We start from the raw sequence: 21899 nt of genomic DNA on the forward strand, positions 1-21899 counted from the left end.
CTCCCGGGAGGTGTTGGCTGTTTATCATCTTGCTAATTGTTCCCAGAGCATTATCATGAGTCGATGCTTTTCTTCTCTGATTACAGATGTTCAACTTCTTTTTAAAAACCCCCTGAATAGAGTAAAATGTTTACATGTAAACGCTGTGACAGGGGAATGCTGAAACTAGACCTGCCTTGAGTCTGTGGCACCAAACACTGCTTCATCTAAATGTGGTCTACTTTTAATTATCCACACTAATGAGAAAGGGCAGTAGTGTGGGTAATCCAAAAATCATTATGTTTAGATTTGAGAATATATGTTTTATGATTGACTTGTAGGTAGGTATGTCTAATGAAATAAATGATACTCTAAGTACATTACATTTTGAAGACTGGATTCATAAGGAAAATTGCATGGTTTCTCTTTCTTGGCCATTCTGTTTAGGATTTTTCCCCTTCATCACCCTCACTTCTGACCCTCCATTCCCCAGCCATCAACTGACAATATGTACCAGTTGGAACTAAGCTGTCGTTTTTCTGTGAAGTCACCCAAGTTTTATCATACATGTGGAGAAAGTATATCTTTGCAAGCTTCAGCAGATTTCTCATCAAAGGATAATGTAACAGTTAAGAGCAGAGTTCCTAGAGGCAGATAGTCTGGATTTCAATCCCAGCTCTGTTTACATATTAGCTGTGTGACCTTCGGCAAGTTACTTACCTTCTCTGTGCTTCAATTTTCCTCACCAGTAAAATGAGAATAATAATAGCATCTACCTACCTCTTAGAATTGTTTTGAGGATTAATATTTATAAAGCACTCAGAACACTAGTTGGCATATAGAAGATGTATATCAATGTTTGCTGCTATTACTGTTTTTATAAAATAAAAAGAAATGTATATTTCATTAATTTATTCATTAAATATTTCTCAAGCACTTACAACTGTACAAAGCCTTCTCACTTTAATTCCATAAATAAGAACTTAGGCCGGGTGCGGTGGCTCACGCCTGTAATCCTAGCACTCTGGGAGGCCGAGGCGGGCGGATCGTTTGAGCTCAGGAGATCGAGACCAGCCTGAGCAAAAGCAAGACCCCGTCTCTACTAAAAAAAATAGAAAGAAATTATCTGGACAACTAAAAATATATAGAAAAAATTTAGCCAGGCATGGTGGCACATGCCTGTAGTCCCAGCTACTCAGGAGGCTGAGGCAGAAGGATCTCTCGAGCCCAGGAGTTTGAGGTTGCTGTGAGCTAGGCTGATGCCACGGCACTCTAGCCCGGGCAACAGAGTGAGACTCTGTCTCAAAAAATAAAAAAAAAAAAGAACTTAAAAGGAGATGATCTAAAAGGGGGGCGAGGGGTGTGTATGGGGCAAATGTAATCCAGATTATCTAGATGTCTTTGTGTTTAATTTTCAAGCTCTGCGAGCAGCTGTGCCCAGGAATGTGTCTGTGGCTGAAGGGAAGGAACTGGAGCTGACCTGCAACATCACAACAGACCGAGCAGATGACGTGCGACCCGAGGTGACGTGGTACTTCAGCAGGATGCCCGATAGCACCTTGCCTGGCTCCCACGTGTTGGCACGGCTGGACCGTGAATCCCTGGTGCACAGCTCGCCTCACATTGCTTTGAGTCACGTGGATGCACGCTCCTACCATTTACTGGTTCGAGATGTTAGCAAAGAAAACTCTGGCTTCTATTTCTGCCACGTGTCACTCTGGGCACCTGGACACAACAGGAGCTGGCACAAAGTAGCAGAGACCACGTCTGCCCCAGCCAGTGTGGGTGTGACCTGGCTAGGTGAGTGGTTTGGAGAATGACTCTTCGCCGCACCAGCTTAATCCCTCCTGGGAGATACCTGGAGGAGTCAGGGTGCACTGTGTTTTGCATTACTTCCACATTCTTTACATGGTTCAAGCATACTTTGGCCCAGATAGATCTTAAGCGAGGGGTTTGAAAGCAAAACTGGCTGAAATAGAATCTGGCAGGCAAGGGAAATGTTTGGATAATGTGGCCTCAGTTGTCTCAGTACCTTCATTGGAGAGGATATGATTTCCTTTTGTTGTCGAGGTTTGCAGGGTTGGGGCACTGCTGAATGGCTCTTTGAAATGGATCTTTATTGGAAGGAGACCCGCTGCCATTCCTCCTTTCTTTTTCCTGGACTCCTAGGTGCTCCCCGGCAGGAGCTGATGCTTTTTCACAGTCCAATGCAGAAAGAGAATTCCTTCAGTTAATGCAAAGTGTGTTTTTCATGTCATACCCTGGAATCCCCAGATGATTTTATTTGCAGATACCAGCTCCGTGTAGGGGCCTTCCTGATTCCCCAGGCTCTTTTTATGGGTTTTCCCAGCCTGAGTGTCATACCCCCAGTGCAGGGGTGGAGTTGCTCCCACCTTGCCACCTGTTCTATAACAACTTGCCGTATATGTGAAGGTCACTGGCATGTCCTCTTGCTTTCTGCTATGCTCATCTTCCTCTGTTTCTTTTTTCCCTAAAGGTTTGCCCTCTGGGCAAAATTTACACTAACTTTTCCTAATTTTTATGTCTTGTAATTGCAGGTAATTCTAGGGGATGGTATTGAGTGGACTGTGGAGAGCTTTTCTTCCCCCCTCCATTATTACAAAGATGGGACGGGTCTGCCAGTCAGGTTCTTCCCTGGTTTTGAGCTTGATCTCCCTCCTGTCCCATGAGCGCTGATGCAGGCATTTGGCATGGCTCTGAATGCTAGGAGGCAAAACAGATCTTTAAAGGCCAGGAAATCATTTCCTCCTTTGTCTGATCCTTCTACCATGACCCCCATGACGTCTTTCTTATCTCTGCATCAAAATCTTCTCTTGGGTTAGTGGTGTATTCACTGTCCTTTTCTCCCTGGTAAGCCTTTATTTGGCAAAGATGGGGAGTTGGCAAGTGGGGACAGAGGGGGCAGGGAGAAGAGTAATAAGAGCAAGCAGAAGGGACAGTCCAATTCCGATGGAGACAACGCAGGGTGTTAGTCATCCCCATTGGCAAAATGATCCTTTGATATCTGAAAAGTGAAAGGAGCGGGGTTTATCTGGCGAGCTTTTATTCCCGCCGTCTGAACCCCATGCAAGAAACTCACTATGAAGTACTGAACTGGAACAATGTTGGCCCAGCTAGAACTCTCCTTAGCAACCTTCAAAATAAAACAGATGTTGTCAGCACCAAAAGAAGATTTTTCATCTCTGGAGCAGAATTTGTCTCACCGCTCTGATCCTCAGTGCATTGTGTGGTGCCGTCAAATCCCAGCGCTGGCTGTCAGTACCCTCGGTGCCCCTCCCCCTCCAACTTCTGAATCCCAGCCTCAAGGATTTTGTTTTTATTGAAAGTGCTGCCTGCACTCCAATTTGAGGGCGTCTTTGAAGTACTCGTGCATTGATCCTGGTACACCCGGGGGGAGAGACAGGGACTGTCAGACAACAGGAGGGGAGCTCTGGGAGGGAGTGGGCTTTTTTGACTGGAAGGGATTTGTTGGTAGCTGTGTTCTCCAGAGAGAGAAGAAATAAAGAGACTAAATTGTGGGAAAGGCTCAGTTATTATCACAAGGATCCCGTCATTTGTTTTCCTGTGGAGTGCCGGCACCATTGTCATGAAAGTCATCAGTGTGCTTTTCCCTAACTGATGCTAATATATATAGAACCCTGCACCTTCCCCAGTGCTTTGCACATAATAGGCACTCAATAAATACTGGCTGAATGGACAAATAAACAGGTACCAACACATGGATTATGTTAATATATGTGCATAGGAAAACCCGAATGGCAAAGAAAGGAATAATGCTCAACTCCTAGAATATCCAGAAATATTTACACCCAAGTAAACCTGCCGAGAGTGTGAGTGGTATGAAAAATGACTGCATTATTCTTTTTTCTTCCTCTTAAATCTTCTCCTCCTTCCCTGTGCCTATGACTCACACCATTACAGCTGCCTGGACACTTGTCAGGAGGCGAGTAGGGCATGAGTACAGCAGCAGACCTTTCTTCAAGACTTGCCAACTGGAATCTGCCCAGAAATTGATGCATCTGGCCTGACACTAAATGTTTGTCTAGATATGTAACATGTATGCATATGCATGTAGATACCATACCACATACAACTTGGGGTCTGGATGAGGTAACTGAGAAGTGGACCAAAAAAAAAAAAAAAAGACAGATAACCTGCCAAGTACTCTATTCTATAGGTCATCTTAGATGTGAGACTGTAGAATGTTGTCACAGAAGAGTTCTTGAGAAAGCTGGTTCCCATGTAGATATGACACAAAACTCAATTTTGCCACTTGACAGATTAAGAGTAATAATTACCATTTATTGAACACCTACTGTGTGCCAGGTACTGGGCTAAGGACTTTATATGCATCAAATATTTAATCTTATATAGAAACATTGTTGGCCTTGAGAATCAGCTTCACTCCTGAAACTCCAGTGTGTGCAGTCCTAAAGCTGGGCAGTTCTTGTCCTCATTTGCCTGGGGTTGGTGCACTGAGGCAGATGAGTGGGTTGAAACTGATTGGGGTCTTCTCAAGTTCTAGCGTGTTCACCAGGAAGACATCAGGGCAGTGACCCGAATGGGCCTGGCTAGTCCAAGAGTACTTGTAGCGGTTAGGAGGGTCACGATGAAGTTTTAAAGGGTTAGAAAAACCCTCTTTTACTTAGAATTTTTATGTCCTACTTTGAAAGGGGAAAAAAGATTTAAATTGCCTTGCAAAATGAAGCACAACTTAAAGCAGGAGACATAAAAATAAAATCAAAAGGGGTAAAAGAAAATTAAAGAATAGATATTGCAAGGTGGTTGACATGAATGAGTTATTGCATTTGAGTGCTGAATTTGTCTCTGAAGTTTTGAAGAGTTGAGACAAAGAGAGATGTGATTATACAGTTCTCCTCTAAGGAAGGAAACCATAAACTCTTTCAGAGAGACAAACTTTTTCTTGGCACTGAATTTATTGTGTGCTTTTTCATTTCAGGGGCCTTGGATAACATAATGGACAGGGCTTTCAACTGTTCTTTTACAAAAGGCCCTAAATGATTGTTTAAATGGATGTTTCTTATATCCACCCTCTGTAAAAGCTGGGGGCATAAATCTTTAGTGTGTGAAGAAGTTTCTGTGAGAAGCTGAATTACTGTGGGGGACAAATGTTGCTTTGTGTTGATCCAATTTAGTATATGTCTAAAACTTAGAGAATCTAGCAGAATGGCTAGTTAATCTGCACATTAAGCCATCTCCTTCTGCTATCAGATGTCTTAAATGAGCCTTTGGCAAGAGTTGGATACTAATCAGTTCATGGTTGAGCTCTCTGCCGGCAGTACCAGACTTCCATGGTGTTAATTGGAGAGGGTTCCACGGGTTTCGGATACAAGAGCGGGAGGAGGCAGAGTTGAGTTCTGCTGCTCAGTCTTAAGGGCCTGATTTGCATTCTTTCCCACTAGAGCACAGTCCCCTCTTCCAGCAGAGTGCCAGCAAGAAAGGTAATTATTTTTCTTTAAGAGGAGCCGTTAATCTGCTAAGTACTTGATAGAAACTTCAGAGTTCTGGGCCATCTATAGGAAATAAGATTTAGACCTGAAGGTTTTTTAAGGGTAACTATTATCAGCTATCTGTCCAGGGTTATCCCGGAAGGCAGAAGAGTATGTGGCCAAGTGTTGGAGTCAGGGGGACAGACCTGTGTTGAGTCCCACTCCCCCACCTTCTAGGTGTGTTGTCTTGAGCGTGTTGTTTAACGTTTCTAAGTAAGCTTTGATTTTCTTGGTTTAATAGGATAATGCATATAAAGTGCTCAGCACAGTGCCTGGTACTTGAGTGCTCGATACATTTTCTTGATGATGATGATAATGATTTATTAGTGTTTTGGTTGTTTTTGTTTTTGTTTTTTAATCTACCTTCTTTCCTTAACGATCCTTACAAACTCATGTGTTTTGGTTTTTTTCGAGATGTGGTCTCACTCTGTTTCCTGGGCTAGAGTGCAGTGGCATCATCATAATTGACTGTAACCTCAAACTCCTGGGCCCAAGCAATCCTCCTGCCTCAGCCTCCTGAGTAGCTGGGACTACAGGCATGTGCCGCCATGCCCCTGGCTAACCTTTCTTTTTTTTTTTTTTGGTAGAGATGGGGGTCATGCTGTGTTGCTCAGGCTGGTCTCTAACTCCTGTCCTCAAGTGATCCTCCCACCTCTTCCTCCCAAAGTGCTGGGATTACAGGAGTGAGCTGCCGTGCCTGGCCTGATTTCCCCACCAAGTTCGTAACCAATGGAGACATGAGTGTGTCTTAGGGTGTCAAGGAGCCCAGCATGGAGACCCTAGGAATATGTGTGTCCTGGAAGCAGCTACTCCGAGATTAGCTGGGGAAAGGGAAAGAGTTGACCACCCCCAGCCTTTGTCGTGCCCCTGCCCCCAGATCAATTCACTTTTCCTTCTCAGGGAGGAGTGAGTGAGGAGGATGAAAGAGAAACTTCATGAATATCAGTTTGGGTGTGGGACATAGGTGTTCCATCCAAATGATATAATTTTTATTGTTCTGAAATGGCCAGTGCTGAATATATCCTCATAGTAATGGTTCTGCTAAGGTGAGGTAAAGTGTCTCCCCGCAAGCAATGGCTCCTCATTTATAGCCATCTCTTTTTAAACATTATACAAATGATGATCGTGGCACCTCTTTGACAGTTAGTCAGTACTCAGCTGCCTCTAAAGTACCTGCCCGGTTCAAGATAATAAAACCACGTCATCAGCACACAGAGCACTCCTGTTTCCTCTAATTGGTGCATGCAGCCCATTTGTCTAATTAGCTGTGCCAAGTTAACTAAGCTTCGGAGTGGGTATCAGAACACGGCCCTGTTGTGCACATTTCAGGATTAGTGCTTCAGCTATTATCATCACTCTTGTCTTCTGGGATGTTGCAAGCTTTGAGAAAGCATTAATAACCTGGGTGTGTAAGGAGGGTGTGCAATTTGGTTGTAGTGGGAGCCAGGCCATGGAGCCAAAGCCTCTCCTCTAATTTTGTTCACACACACCATGTAAAACCTTGGTCTTCTAAAACTTAGTTCCTCTGGGCTTCATTTTTGTTTTTGTTTGTTTATTTTTCATTTGGAAACGTACATGAAAATATTTAATAGTACCAGTCTCATCAGGTTGTTGGGAAGATTAAACAAAAATGCAAAGAAGGCATATAGCATGGTGCCTGGCATATAGAAAGCCCTCAGGAAATGCCAGTTGTTATCATTATTATAAAATGGGGATCATAATACCTGCCTTATAGAATTGTTGGGAGAGTAAAAGGAGGTATTTTATGTGGAAACTCTAGATGACGGTCTTGCACACAGGAGGGACAAACTATTTTTACAAATTAGCCAATGATTCTGAAAGCTTTTAATTGTTTTGAAAGCTGTAACAAAGGAGTTTAATAAGCCACATCTTTTTTGGAAGTCTGTCTTTTGCCAAAGGTCACTCTTGGAGTTTGTAGCTTTGGGGAGAGTGTGGACATGAGCAGATACTGTCCTGGGATCCAGATTTGGGAGCAGACCCTGCTTCTCAGAATGTCAGTGATGTCCCCTGGATTGGGCCTCAGTATTCTATGAAAGAGTTTACAATGTATGGTGGTGTTTGTTTTTAACTTTTAAAAATAGGAATTTACAAATATTCACAGTAGAAAAAAATAACTACCAGCTTCAACAGCTATAAATATTTTGCTGATCTTTTTTCGTTCTCTTCCCTCTACTGGACACACACATGTACTTGTTTTCTTCTGGAATAGTATAAAGCATATCCCAGATGCCATATCATTTCACCGTTAAATACTTTAGTATGCATCTTTAACTGATAAGCATTTTTTAAACATAACCATGATTGCCTTCTTAGCTGATTTCTTGATGAGATGAAGCAGAATGTAGTGGTAATCAGTGGTGGAATGCTTGTGCCAAAACTGAGCATTTTTATGCAAAATATTAAATTTACTTCAATTCAGCAAGTATGTTAATATCTTTTATGTACGAGGCACTGCATGTATAGCACATGCAGATGAATAAGGTAGGTAGTCCCTGGCCCTGGGAAGAGTCCTATAGAAGGTCCATAAGACATACATACAAATAAGCAAAGTTCAAGGCAGTGTTCAAATAAAATCCTTAGAGAGCAGGGAACCTGGCAGGTAGTAGGATTTGTTGAATAAAAAGTAGAGGTGTGACATGCTGAGCCAGTTCAAAGGAGGCACATTCCCTGTGGAGAAGGAGAGGCTACAGAGAAGAGGTGTGTGCATGATAGGCCTTGAGGAAGGGCACAATCTCTGCAAACAATTTTTGAAATTGTAAAACAACATTAAAGGACAATTTCTATACATGCACCAAACAAAAAAGAAATAAGAACCCACCCGTACTCCTACCATTCTGACATAGTGGAATCATATCTTCTCCAGGATTGTTAAGTCTAGAGTCCACCTACAAGGCTGGTTGGATAATTCAGATGAACCTGCACCTTGTAAGTTCACAGGCCAAGAATCCACTTGTTTTTGTTTGTCTTTGCATTGAAGCCGAGGCCTCCTTTTCTGGGGGCCTACGTAAGGTTAGTTTTAACAGAGAATAAGGAGACTGTTGAAATCAATGAAGAGATTTTTCTTTCCTTCCAAGCCGGAATCCCTACAACTAGACGCACACATTGTGCAAGTCCCCTGCATTCTCATTTTGCTATGTTTGGGTATGTAGGCTTTAAACAGATCCATTTTAGGGTGGAGGATGGAGTAGAATGGAGAATCAGTTCAGTTATTTTTTCAACAACTGACTGAGCAGGTGTGCCAGGTGCTGAGGCCGAGGGAACAGCAGGAAGGAAGGCAGAGGAACTGGAAGTGTAGGAGTGATTAGGGAACGGGGAGAGGTGCTGTCTGAATGGAGTCGAGAAGGCAGTGGGTGGCAGGGCTGGGTGCACACTCACTGCCTGGCTGGGGAAGTGTTCTTGACCCGGTAGGTGAGGGGAAAAGCCACGGGAGGTGTACGGGACAGATGCTGTGGCAGTTATGTCAGCCTGAAGGTAGTTACAGTCTCGGCTGGAGGCCGTGAGGGCCAGGGTGAGGGTGTGGCTCATGAGGGTTTTACTCTTATTTACAAATATTTATAGAGTGTCTACTATGCATCGAGCCTGGGAAGGGAGAAATGGAAGAGACACTGAGGAAGTAGAATGTGCAGGACTTAGGAACCCTTGGAGTGAGGTGACCAGGAGAGCGAATGGCAGGAATGTGGTAGCAGGAACAGTCCTTGGAAAAGTGGGAGGAGGAGCTGGCTGTGTTTGCTTGGAGTGAGGTTTTGGAGTAGGGGGTGTGTTGGTAGAGGTGGATGCCGAGTGGGTGGAGGCTGCCATGCTTGAGGTGCCATGGAGACGCCCAGTCAGGATGCCTGGAGCTCAGCTCCAGGCCAGTGTTGGGCTCTGGAGCCTAAGGAAGAGCCGGGGCCAGAGCAGGGGCCGGCTGGGTTCTCATGTCTGGGGAGCGAGCTTTGTGGTGTGGCCAGGGCAGGAAGGTGGAGCTGCTCTGGCTCGAGTTGCACGGGAGCTGGTTTTGACCACCCTTTCCGTGTTCTGTGGTCTGACCACTAATTGGTCATTCAAGTCACTGCTTCTCGACCACATTTTTTTAATTGACAAATTAAAATTATATATTTATGGTATATAACGTGATGTTTTGATATATGTATACCTGTGGAATGGCTAAATCAAGCTAATTAGCATATCTATACCTCAAATACTTACTTTTTGTAGTAAGAACATTTAAAACCTATTCTCTTAGCAGTTTTCAAGTATGCAATACATTGTTATTAACTATAGTTACCATATTGTTCCGTAGATCTCTTGGACTCATTCCTCCTAACTGAAATTTTGTGTCCTTTGACTAACATTCATCCCTCCCAGCCACCATTTTACTCTCTGCTTCCGTGAGTTTGACTTTTTTAGGTTCCATGTGTAAATGAGATCATGCAGTTTTTGTCTTTCTGTATCTGGCTTGTTTCACTTAACAGTGTCCTCCAGGTTTATCCACGTTGTTGCAAATGACAGGATTTCATTCTTTTTCAAGGCTGCATAGTATTTCATTGTGTACATGTACCACATTTTCTTTATCCATTCATCTGTCAAACACTTGGGTTGGTTCCATGTCTTGGCTGTTGTAAATAATTCCTCAGTGAACATCTACCATCTTTCATCATAATTTTAACAGCCTTCAAAAGGTGCCACTTTGGAAGAATAAACTCAGGAGGTGGAATTAAACCATGAAGGATCAAAGGGTCTGTAATCTATTATGACTGCAGAATAGAAGTCCCCACAGGTGGCTCCATTGAGTTTGAGTGCACTGGTCAGTCAGACTGAGGTGAAGGCCTGTACAGCACTGCCTTCTGGGTCACATTCCTCGTGGCAGTAACTTAGTGTCATTGCCGTGTGGCATTCAGTGTTCCTAAAAATCATTATGCTAGTCAGTGGTACTTAGGAAGTAGGAAGTTTAGGAGACAAGTTTAGTTCATCTGAAATGAGGGTATACTTGAAAAGTGGAAGAAATTATACAGCCCTGGATTCAAATCTGCCACACTTGAGACAGGTAGGCAAGTTACTAACCTCTTGAAAACTCCATCTCCTCAGAAATGAGAACCATGAATAGTAATTGACAAATATATGCATATGTGGATGTGTGTACATACATGTGTGTATGTGTACATACGTATACAGAGGCACACAGCCCCACACTAGGCACCAGTCTAAGCACTTTAAGTTCAGTATATTTTAACTCTTAATCCTTACAATAACGTTATGAGGTGGTTATGGTTATTATCCCCATTTTTGCAGATGAGGCACCAGAGATCTGAGTAATCTTCCCGAGGCTACACAGCAAGTAAATGGCAGAGCCAGGATTTGAACACAGTTTTGTTCCAGACCCCTGCCCTTCACCCCTGCTCTTAACCACCTCATAATTTGCCGTGCAGGTTAATGTGGTGACACACAGGAAGGGGCTTAAACACTGTGCTTGAAATGGAGTTGAGGTTTCACAAGTAACAGCTGCTGCCTCTGCCCACAGACAGTTGATGTTCCGCATTCCAGGGTGGTCTTGCTATACGCACGGCCAGTCAAATCTCTCCTTTCCGCATTAGATGACTCAGTTGTCCTGGTCTCCACCCACATTGCTTTTGGGTCAGCATCCAAAATTGGACATGAGAAAAGGGTCTGAAACCTTGGATGTGGGGTCATTTGAGTATTCCTTGTCTTATGCACACGGTGGTGTAAACACATTTCAGCGGTGCGTGTCCCACAGTCCCTTGTTGCTAGGCTGGCCTGTGGTATGTTAGCACCGTGCCCGGGGGGCAAGGCACCCCCCAGCTGGGCGACCTCAGCACACCCGCCTGTAAAATGAGGGGTCAGCGTGGCTGGCGGGGCCCTTCCCAGCTCTGGCGTTCCAGCAGCCTGTGGTGTGTCTCTGCAGCGCCACGTCACAGCAGGATCTGCCCCCATGGGCGGGCACAGGCAATTAAATGCTTGCGAAGATGACATTTGAGGGAATTAGGATTTTGAGTTCTCTCCATTTCGTGGCCCACTGAATCATTCTTAGAGAAGTCTTGATGTTATAAATTCCATTAAAAGTGTAAATCACAGAAGAACAGTTCCCTGACCTCAGCAGTTTATAATCTGTATGAGTCATAAATAAAAGCAACATTAAATAAAACTAAACTATTTGATCAAGGTGATGCTCGTATTGATAAATGGAAAGTTCTGTTTGGGTAGAATTATTTTTCTCCTAGGAGGCAAAGTCCTACAGAAGAAAAACGTAGCCTTTTCTAAAAGCCCTTAGCATTAAGGCAGTAAACATTTATTGAGTGCCTACTGCATATAAGGCCATGTGTTTATAGCTTGGGGGTGAGACCTTAAGCACAGAGTACTCATGGAGTGGGGTAACTGGTATGCAAAAGTGCATTGCTGACTTGTGGGAGCATAGAGACAAAGTGTCGCTTCGGGGGACTCAGGACGCAGGTGATGTTGGAGAATGAGTGGCAGTTTGCAGGGCATTCCAAACAGGTCACCATGGTGGTGTGAGACTGCAGTGCCTGAGAACCTCAGGTAATTAGGTGTGACACTCAGAGGTAGTGGGGAGGGCAGAGGAGAGGAGGCTACAAAGGGATTCCAACACCAGTTCCTTGGCAAGCGTGGAGGAAGCCTTGGGGCCAATGAGGACAGAAGTGTGGAATTGCAGAAACGGATTAAATGGAAGTAGGAGTTTTTATACAAGAGAGGAGCAACAGGACTGTGACAGAGGTGGGGGGATGCTAGGAGAGCGCTTTCCTCCCACCCCGTCAGAATGTGGGCCAGGCAGGGGGGGTGGCGTGCTCACAAGAGCAGGGCCAGGTTCCCAGTATGATGGGTGAGTCACATGTGGCAGTGAAAAGAATATCCTTTGGGGAGTTTGAGGATGGGGAGTGTTTATTGACCACTGAACACAGATCAAGTGGAAGAAGTCATAGGAACAGTAAAATGAGGATAGGAACATATAGGGGGAATGGTGGCCTGAGGGCCTTGCCTTTTGGGCATGGCCAAGGATGGCAGGAATCCAAGCCATGGTGGGCTTGATGGACCTGGAATTCTAGAATACTCTGGGGTGGGGTTTTCCAGTGGGAGCTTTGGAGATCTGTGAGATTGCTTGGCATTCCAGAGTCAATCTTAGTAGAGCGTGGACACTGAGCTTCTTAAGAGATCCTTCTCAGAAGACTTTAACTTCTTGGGGAAACTGACAGCAGACCCCAGCCCTACAAAAACAATGAAGACTCTGGCTGAGGACATTTGGCTTCTGGCATCGGGAGGTTTTCTTGGGAATGTGTAGGGCAGTGTTTTGCAAATTTTGTCAGACCACTCTTGCATGATCCTATCCAACACAGAGCCTGATTTCTGTCTCTCTAGTCTGGTAGGGTAGGCATTTAGTTGTCAAAACAAGAGCAGTACTTGTCTCGTTCCTTTTGCTAATTCTTGGTATGTTGCTCTGTCTAATTATGTTTTCATCCTGGCCTTTCTCTCTGTGTTGCTCAGAACCAGACTACCAGGTGTACCTGAATGCGTCTAAGGTCCCCGGGTTTGCAGATGATCCCACAGAGCTGGAATGCCGGGTAGTGAACACGAAGAGCTTGGAGGCAGGTGTCCGTTTTACTGTTTCCTGGTACTACAGGATGAACCGGCGCAGTGACGATGTGGTGACCAGCGAGCTTCTTGCAGTCATGGATGGGGACTGGACGCTAAAGTATGGAGAGAGGAGCAAGCAGCGGGCCCAGGATGGAGAGTTTCTTTTTTCTAAGGAGCATAGAGACACGTTCAATTTCCGGATCCAAAGGACTACAGAGGAAGACAGAGGCAATTATTACTGTGTCGTGTCTGCCTGGACCAAACAGCGCAACAGCAGCTGGGTAAAGAGCAAGGATGTCTTCTCCAAGCCTGTCAACATATTTTGGGCATCAGAAGGTAGGAGCTGTATTCTTGTTCTTTATCCATTTTTGTTTTGTTTTTGCTTAAGTCATTGTACCATGTGCTTTCAGATGCACAGTTGCCCTGTAGGTTCCCACACCAGGAGTCCATGGCCTGGGCATTAGTCACCGTGCAGCCCTCTGCACCCTCTTTGGACTCACAACCACCCCCCGTATCCCCAGATCCCAAGGAGAGTGCTCTAGAACTCACTGCCATCAGCCAAATCTGCTTCCGAACGTTTTCTCTGAATGTTCCTTTGTTCTGGCTTGCATTAAACATTACCTCTCTCGGGACAGTTTTCCCTGGATCCCTCCTAAGTGGTGGCACCTCCTTCCCCCATGCCTCATGTAACTGGGCCTGGTAGTTGGGCAGGTGCCTTCCTTGTTTCCCACTGTAGCTTCCAGACCATTCTCCTTCACCCCTAAATATGGCCAGCCTCGAGTCCCACGTCATGGGACCATACCGCCTCCTCTCAGTGCTGTTGCCTGTCGACTGCCAGGTCCTCCTCTATTCATCCTTTGAAGATGTTAGCTTTTGTTTCATGGCCACTCTGTCTAATACAACCCCTGTCTTGCTAAATTCATTATCCATATAGATCTCTGGGTCACACTGGAATCACCCTAAGAGCTTTAAAAAAAATTACCGATGCTTGAGTGCCACCAGAAATTCTATTTTAGTTGGTCTAAAGTGTAGGCAGTCTGGGCACTGGAGTGTTTAAATGCTGCCATGGTGATTCTCATGTGCAGCCAAGGTTGAGAGCCCTAAAATACATAATCCTGCCATTCTCTGTCCCTTGTCCTCCTCTCTCTAGTTATCATATCCCTGTCCTGGTCCTTCACTCCTGTGCTTATACCCTACATTAGACTGCATCGCTTCTGCTAACTTAAACCCCTCCATAGTCTAGATTTTAAGCATCCTGTTCCTCTAAACACATCTGTCTTTCTAGATCATTCCCTCTAGTTCTCCAACAACAACCCTCTGACCTATCTGGGACCGACAGTCTATTAATCGTGTCCCCCAACATTGTCCTTCACTCCCATTATGTCTTCACTTCTCTTTTACCCGGGGTGACCATTTGCTCAGGATAGTCCAATTTACACCTGTTGTCCTGGTGTGATTATTATAGGTCCCTCTTTCATTCTGAGATGTGTTCTGCGGTTGGAGGTAGGGGTAAGCTATCTGGTCACCTATTGCCACACAGCCCAGACTCCCCGTTGGACACAGTCACTCCCTTGCATATGCCCTTAACTCCCTTGCTTCTCTCTCTGTTTGCATGATACTCTGGCTAAGCCACAACCCAGTTCAAAGCCAGCTGTCTGCCACCTCCCTACCTGTGTCTGGTTGGAGAAAAACATTCAAACATGTTGACTGGCCTCACTGTAAAGCTGTGATCACTTATGTCAAGTGGGCTCTCAAAGCTGCCTGGGAATCATTCTGCATTTCCTTAATCTCTTTACTTCCCCACTTTCCGAAGGGATTATTACATACCACCTTCTCCTCTGCAAAACCTCCTCCTCCAGCCTCTCTCTCAGCTATTGGTCCTGCTTCCTATTTCCCTAAAAAAAATGGAAACCATCAGGAGAATTCCCATTCCCTGTCCCCCAGTGCTGAGCCCATGTCCTTCAGCCCCTGTCCTAGCAGAGGCCAGTCCCCCTCTGGCCTCTCTCTTATGTCTTCAGTATTCCTCCCTCTTCTGGGCCTTTCCCACTGGCCTATCAACAGGCTGTTAGATATGTTTCTTTAAAAAGCTAAACTACTTGATCTCACTTCCCCTCCATCTTTCTGTCTCCCACACCCACTTGCCCACCTATTATTCTCTTTTTTTTATATAGCAACAATATTTGATTTCTCTGTACTTGATGTCTCCAATTTTTCTCCTCTTACTCTCTCTGGTACCTACTCTGTTCCAGTGCCCAGACGGCGTATCTTCCCCTACTGCTTGTGTCAAGATTACCAGTGGTCAACATAGTGCAAAATCCAATCTGGTTTCTTACTTGAGTTTGCAGCATTTAGCACAGGCGATCATTCCCTCCTCCTGGAGATGCTTTGCTTTTTCCCTTGGCTTGTGGAACACCAGGGCTTTCTTCCAACCTCCCTGGCTACTTCCTCTCAGCCTCCTTTGCTGGTTCTTGTTCATTTTCCCGGCACTCACATGTTAGACTGCCTCAGGACATGGTCCTTGGACTTCTTTTCTATTTAACCTCCCTCCTTTGGTAATCTCCTCTAATCTCATGAATTTAAGTACCATTTATACACCAGTGACTCCCACGTTGACATGCCTACCCCAGACCTCTTTTCAGAACTCCTGGCTCAACACCTCTACTTGTCTAATGGTAGACACCTCAAACGTCTGTTCAGAAGGGTGCTTCCCTTCTCTGCCAGCTCTCTCCTCTCAGCGCTAACACCATTGTTCTAGTTGTTCAGACCGAAACCTTCGTCCCTGACTCCCCATTCTTTCTAACCCCTTCTCACACTCTGCCCTTACTCAGCCACCACCGTCTCTTGCCCGGGTCATAGCAGTAGCCCCCTAACTGGTCTCCTCACTTGTGCCCGTGCACACAACAGCTACAGTGATCCTGTTAAAATGTAAGTCACATCATGAAACTCCTTTGAAGCCTCCCCATCTTGCTCAGAGCAAAGCCCAGTGTCCTTTCAGTGGCCTTGATGGTCTGTGCTGACCGGCCCCGTTACCTTCTGACCTCGCCTGCCGCTCTCCCTGGCGCCCCCTCCGCTCCGGCCACTCTGCCCTCCCAAGGTGCCTCACGTGCACCAGGCCTGCTGCTGCCTCGTAGCTTTGCACCTGCTGTTCCCTCTGCCCAGCGTGCTTTTCCCAAGGTGGACAGGACCTGCTCCCTCACCTCCTTCAGTTCTTTTGTAAAGGTTGCCTTCTTAGTAAGGATGTCCCTGGCCACTCTATCCAAAATTGTGACACTCCCCCATATACAAACCCACACTTTTTCTCTTCCTTGCCTGGCTTATTTTCGCTTAAACATTTATCACCATCTGACCATACCACATATTTTACTTATTTATTTTGCTTATCCTCTTCCACCAGCATATAGAGGCAAGGGTTTCTATATGTGTTTGTCCACCATCGTCATATTCCCAGCACCTGGAATATGGAAGCGTCTCAATAAGTACATGTCTTGTTCACAAGTGGATGACCAAACTCACAGGACAATCAGGAAAGAATGTGCTGGCTCAGTGGAACCTCAGAAATCAGTGATTCTGGAGAGAGTATGACATACATGTTCTACTAATAGGCTTGGTGGCACCAATGTTCTAAGAAACCCTAACATAAAAATCTCATAACTGGACAGATTATAGGATTAATCATCTTATAAAAAAGAATGTGTCTAATTCATTTATTCATCCATTCAACAATTAGTTAAGTACCTTCCAAATGCGGGGCATTGTGATACTGTAATAGATGAATTCTAATGTGTATATGCATGGGAATTATTGTTTAGAAAGAGAAGCAGGGAGTAATACACTTAAACCTAAAGTTAGTGTAGCCATAGACACTTGTCAAAATGTTAAAACATTTCTGAAATTAAAGTGTAAACCAAGTGGAAATGATTAGATCTACCAATACATATGCTGTGGTCATTTTAGTAATAAATGTGTTCCGCAATGTTACCATCATATGATTAAACAGAGAGAACTCGTTTCTCCCTTGCTCCCTGCACCCTACAGACCCTCTGGGGAGGAGATGCAAATGGTGTGGCCAAGAGCCTGGCCTGGGTGTCGGGTCCACCCCTGTCTTTCCCAGCTCGCCGAGAGCGCACTCCACCTCACACCCTTGGAACACCAAATTCTCTCTTGGTGAAACTTCTCAAGGACTTGCTTGAAAATCCTTAAAACCAAATTCTCAGTGTTGCCTCTTTCTCCCCTCGTACCTATTAAATCGTTTCAGTGTGGTGGTTTTCAGCCTGCTCACAGATACACACGATTTTCTTTCTGAGTTTCCAGCTTTCCATAAGTGCTATTGTGTGGCAATTTGCAAATAAATTCCTATTTCCTTGACATTTTGCTTTTAGTAGCATATTCATTTTAACTGATCCTGTTGGAATTCACCTCCTCCTGGCACCTCATTCCAGATTCCGTGCTTGTGGTGAAAGCGAGGCAGCCAAAGCCCTTCTTTGCTGCAGGAAATACATTTGAGATGACTTGCAAAGTGTCTTCCAAGAATATTAAATCGCCACGCTACTCTGTTCTCATCACGGCGGAGAAGCCTGTCGGGGACCTCTCCAGTCCCAATGAAACCAAGTACATCATCTCCCTGGACCAGGATTCTGTGGTGAAGCTGGAGAATTGGACAGATGCATCGCGGGTGGATGGTGTCGTGTTAGAAAAAGTGCAGGAGGATGAATTTCGCTATCGAATGTACCAGACTCAGGTCTCAGATGCGGGGCTGTACCGCTGCGTGGTGACAGCGTGGTCTCCTGTCAGGGGCAGCCTTTGGCGAGAAGCAGCAACCAGTCTCTCCAATCCCATTGAGATAGACTTCCAAACCTCAGGTGAGCAGGGAGCCCTGTTGAATCATAGATTGGGCTAGAAGAGACCCTAGGGTTTTGGTCAGATGTGCTCATTTTTCAAAACAGGTTTATTAAGATGTAATTCACATGCCATACAGTTTACCCATTTAAGGTACATAATTCAATGGTTTTTTCATATATTCACAGAGTTATGTGATCATCACCACAACTAATTTTGGAACATTTTTATTACACCCAAAAGAAACCCGGGGCCCCTTAGCTTACACCCTCCAATCACACCCCACTCCCCACCTCCCATTCTGCAGCAACCACTGTCTGATTTCTATCTCTATAGATTTGCCTATTACGGACATTTTACATAAGTAGAATATATGATATGTGGCCTTCGTGTCTGGCTTCTTTTATTGAGCATGTTTTCAAGGGTCATCCGTATTGTAGCATGTATCGGTACTTTATTTTTATGACTGAATAATATTCTGTTGTATGGTTCCACCACATTTTGTGTGTCTGTTCATCAGCTGATGGACATTGGGTTGTTTCTAGCTTTTGACTATTATAAATAATGCTGCTACGAACACATTCATGTGCAAGTGTTTGTGTGAATGTATGTTTTCATTGCTGCCCTCATTTTTAAAAAACAAACTGAAACTCAGCTACTTCAGTATAAAGAGAGGAGGGAACTGAGCCTCCCGAGGGGTCAAATGATTTGCCCAAAGTGGAAGATTCAGAGTTCAGACCCCAGTCTTCTCCAGGCCCATGGCTTTCCACTCCTAGGGGCCTCTAGGACTGAAGATGTTGACCACTATTCTTCGCCCAACTAATCAGAGCAATGTTTCCATACAGGGGATAAGTATCCCAATCTTATTCCTCAGCTGCTTTTGGATTGAAAAAGAGTTCCTATAAATTAGTTGAGTCACCAGAACTGCTGTGGTGTGGATGAATATATCTGTCAACCTGGTTTATTAAGAATCATTATTAGTGGTGTTTATGAGAAAGTTAATTAAAACAAGGACCTTTTTATGTCTATTCCAAAATGGTTTTATCTTTGGTAAGTAGAATATTTTTATGTCTAAAAGCAGAAAGATCCACTTTTTTAAATGGCATGGATACAAGGTATATATTCTCAAAAAGAGCTATTTCTTACTCATCTATGTTATTAAGATCATGTGACAAGTCTGGTGTGTGTGTGTGTGTGTGTGTGTGTGTGTGTGTGTGTGTGTGTGTGTGTATGTTTCAGCAGGAAGATGATTTAAAAGTCTTTAAGCCCCAGTCTTATTTAGAATATCAATGTGAGGGATTATCATTTGTAGGTTTTAGATTAAATGTGCTCTGGGTTCTAGTTAGAAATTTCTGAGTGTATAAATTCATACTCATCTGTAAAAATTCAGATATTAATTGAATCAGTATAATGAATGCAAGATATTTGTTGAATTAAATCATTAGCATTTATATTAAAGGTAAGCTAGACTCCAAAAAGTTTTTTATTAATATTTTGTATTATTATAACCTTTCATAGTATATAGTGAAATAATCATCTAGCATTTCTGAACCTTTAAATTAATAAAGGATAAATATTGATTTAAGCCCTTAGGATTGGAAAGAGCAGAGAAAGCATAGGCCTCCTTTATTGTGTATGTTTGTTTTGAATAACAGCTGTATTGAGATACAATTCACATACCATAAAATTTTCCCATTTAAAGTATAAAATTCAGTGGCTTTTAGTATATTCAGAGTTGTGCAACCATTACCACTATCTTATTCCAGAACATGTTCATCACCCCAAAATGAAACCCCATTCCCATTAATAGTCATTCCACGTCCTTGCCCCTGGCAACCACCAAGTTACTTTCTGTCACTATAGATTTGTGTCTTCTGGATATTTCATATGGATTGAGTCATATGTGGACTTTTGTGACTTCTTTCACTTAGCATAATGTTTTCAAGGTCCATCCATGTTGTAGCATGTATCAATACTTCATTTTTATGGCTGAATAATACTTCATTGTATACCAGATTTTGTTTATCCATTCTTCTGTTGATCGGCATTTAGATTATTTCCATTTTTTGGCTATTATGAATAATGCTGCCATAAAAATGGTTATTTGAAAATAATCTCCCATTCTGTGGGATAACTTTTCACTTTCTTAGTGATGTCCCTTGAAGGACCAAAATTTTAAATTTCGATGAAGTTCAATTTCTGTTTTTTCCTTTTGTTGCTTATATTTTTGGTGTCATATCTAAGAGATACGAAGATTTATGCCTGTGTTTTCTTCTCACAGTTTATAATTTTAGCTCTTACATTTTGGGCTATGATTCGTTTTGAGTTAATTTTCACATGTGGTATGAAGATTTTCACATGTGGTATTCTTTTGCATGGAGATATCCAGTTGTCCTAGCACCATTTGCTGAAAAGCCTGTTCTTTCCCCCATTGACTTGTCTTGGCACCCTTGTCAAAAATCATTTAATAGTAAATGTAAGAGTTTGTTTTTTAGACTTTCAGTTCTATTCCAGTGATCTATATTTCTGCCGCTATACCAGTATCACATGATTTGATTGCTGTAGCTTTGTATTAATAATTTTGAAATCAAGAAGTTGGAAAGACTTTCTAGCTTTGTTCTTTTTCAAGATTGTTCTGGCTGTTCTGGGTCCCTTGCATTTCCATGTGACTTTTAGGATCAGCCTGTTAATTTCTATAAAAAAGACCACTGGGACTTTATTAATTGTGTTGAATCTGTACATCAATTTGGAGAGTTATTGCCATTTAACAATATTGTTTTCCAATCCATAAGCATGGAATGTCTTTCTATTTATTTAGGTCTTTTAATTTCTTTCCACGGTGTTTTGTAGTTTTCAGTACAAATCTTGAACTTCTTTTGTTAAATTTATCCTATTTTTATTCTTTTTTGTATTATTACAAATGGAATTGCTTTTGTGTTATTGTTTTTTGGGTTTTTCTCTTTCATTTTTTTGTAATTTCTTTCTTAATTTACTTTTCAACTTGTTCATTGCAGTTATATAGAAACAGCTTTTTAAAAAAAAATTGATCTTGTATCCTACAACCTTGCTGAATGTATTTATTAGTTCTAATAGTTTTTTTGGGATCCTTCAGAATTTTTAAAATACAAGATTAGGTTCTGTGGGAATAGAGATACTTTTATTTCTCCCTTTCCAAGCTGAATATCTCCTATTCCTTTTTCTTGCCTAATTGCCCTGGCTAGAATAGAAGGAGCACAAGTGGGCATTCTTGTCTCATTCCTGATCTTAGTGGGAAAGCATTCAGTCCTGTTCACCATTAAGTATCGTGTTAGCTGTGGGTTTTTTTCATAGATGCCCTTTTTTGGGTTGAGGAAGTTTCCTTCCATTCCTAGTTTGCGGAGTGTTTTTATCATGGAAAGGTGTTGGGTGTTGTCAAATGCTTTTCCTGTGTCTATTGAGATGAGATGGTTATGTGGATTTTGTCCTTTGTTTGTGTATCTGTTTTGCTGTCTGTAGGAGTCTATTCCATGTTGTTTTGCATTTGTTATTTGATCTTTTTTTAAAACTGTTATGTGGAAGAGGGGAGACATAAAACCTTTCGTATCTATTTCTGGGTGAGGCATGAGTATTGAATCTATTTCTCAATTCTTTAAATCTCAGCATAACAGATAAAATCACTGTAGCTTCCAGGTTAAATAGATTGCCTAAGGTTTTTGTTTTATTTAATCCGCAGAATTGTCATGGCCAGTTCACATTTTAATTAGGAGAAGCTGCCATCAGATTCGGCGCCCAGCGCAATGCTATATCCCCAAATAACCCCCAGCAGACATTGATTTGAAACTGAAGAGCTTTCGCTTCCTAAAAATCAGCGGCATACCTTAAGACACACAACAAAGAGGGGCTTCCAGTGTTCATCTTCCTGTTGCCTGGTTTCAGGGCCTCTTGGTATTAAAGACCAAGGGGCCTTACTTA

General features: G+C 43.3%; 1 protein-coding gene across 1 annotated transcript in view; it reads left to right on the top strand.

Moving 5' to 3' along the window:
• The window catches only part of PTGFRN (prostaglandin F2 receptor inhibitor), a 71205-nt gene that overhangs the window by 36316 nt on the left and 12990 nt on the right, over nt 1-21899 (top strand). The window contains exons 4-6 of the mRNA XM_045546912.1: nt 1399-1779; nt 13023-13448; nt 17552-17971. Coding sequence (XP_045402868.1) covers nt 1399-1779; nt 13023-13448; nt 17552-17971 — 1227 coding nt within the window. The remainder of the gene's footprint in view (nt 1-1398; nt 1780-13022; nt 13449-17551; nt 17972-21899) is intronic.

The sequence above is a fragment of the Lemur catta genome, chromosome 3 (genome assembly GCF_020740605.2).
Source record: "Lemur catta isolate mLemCat1 chromosome 3, mLemCat1.pri, whole genome shotgun sequence".
Taxonomy (NCBI): Eukaryota; Metazoa; Chordata; class Mammalia; order Primates; family Lemuridae; genus Lemur; species Lemur catta.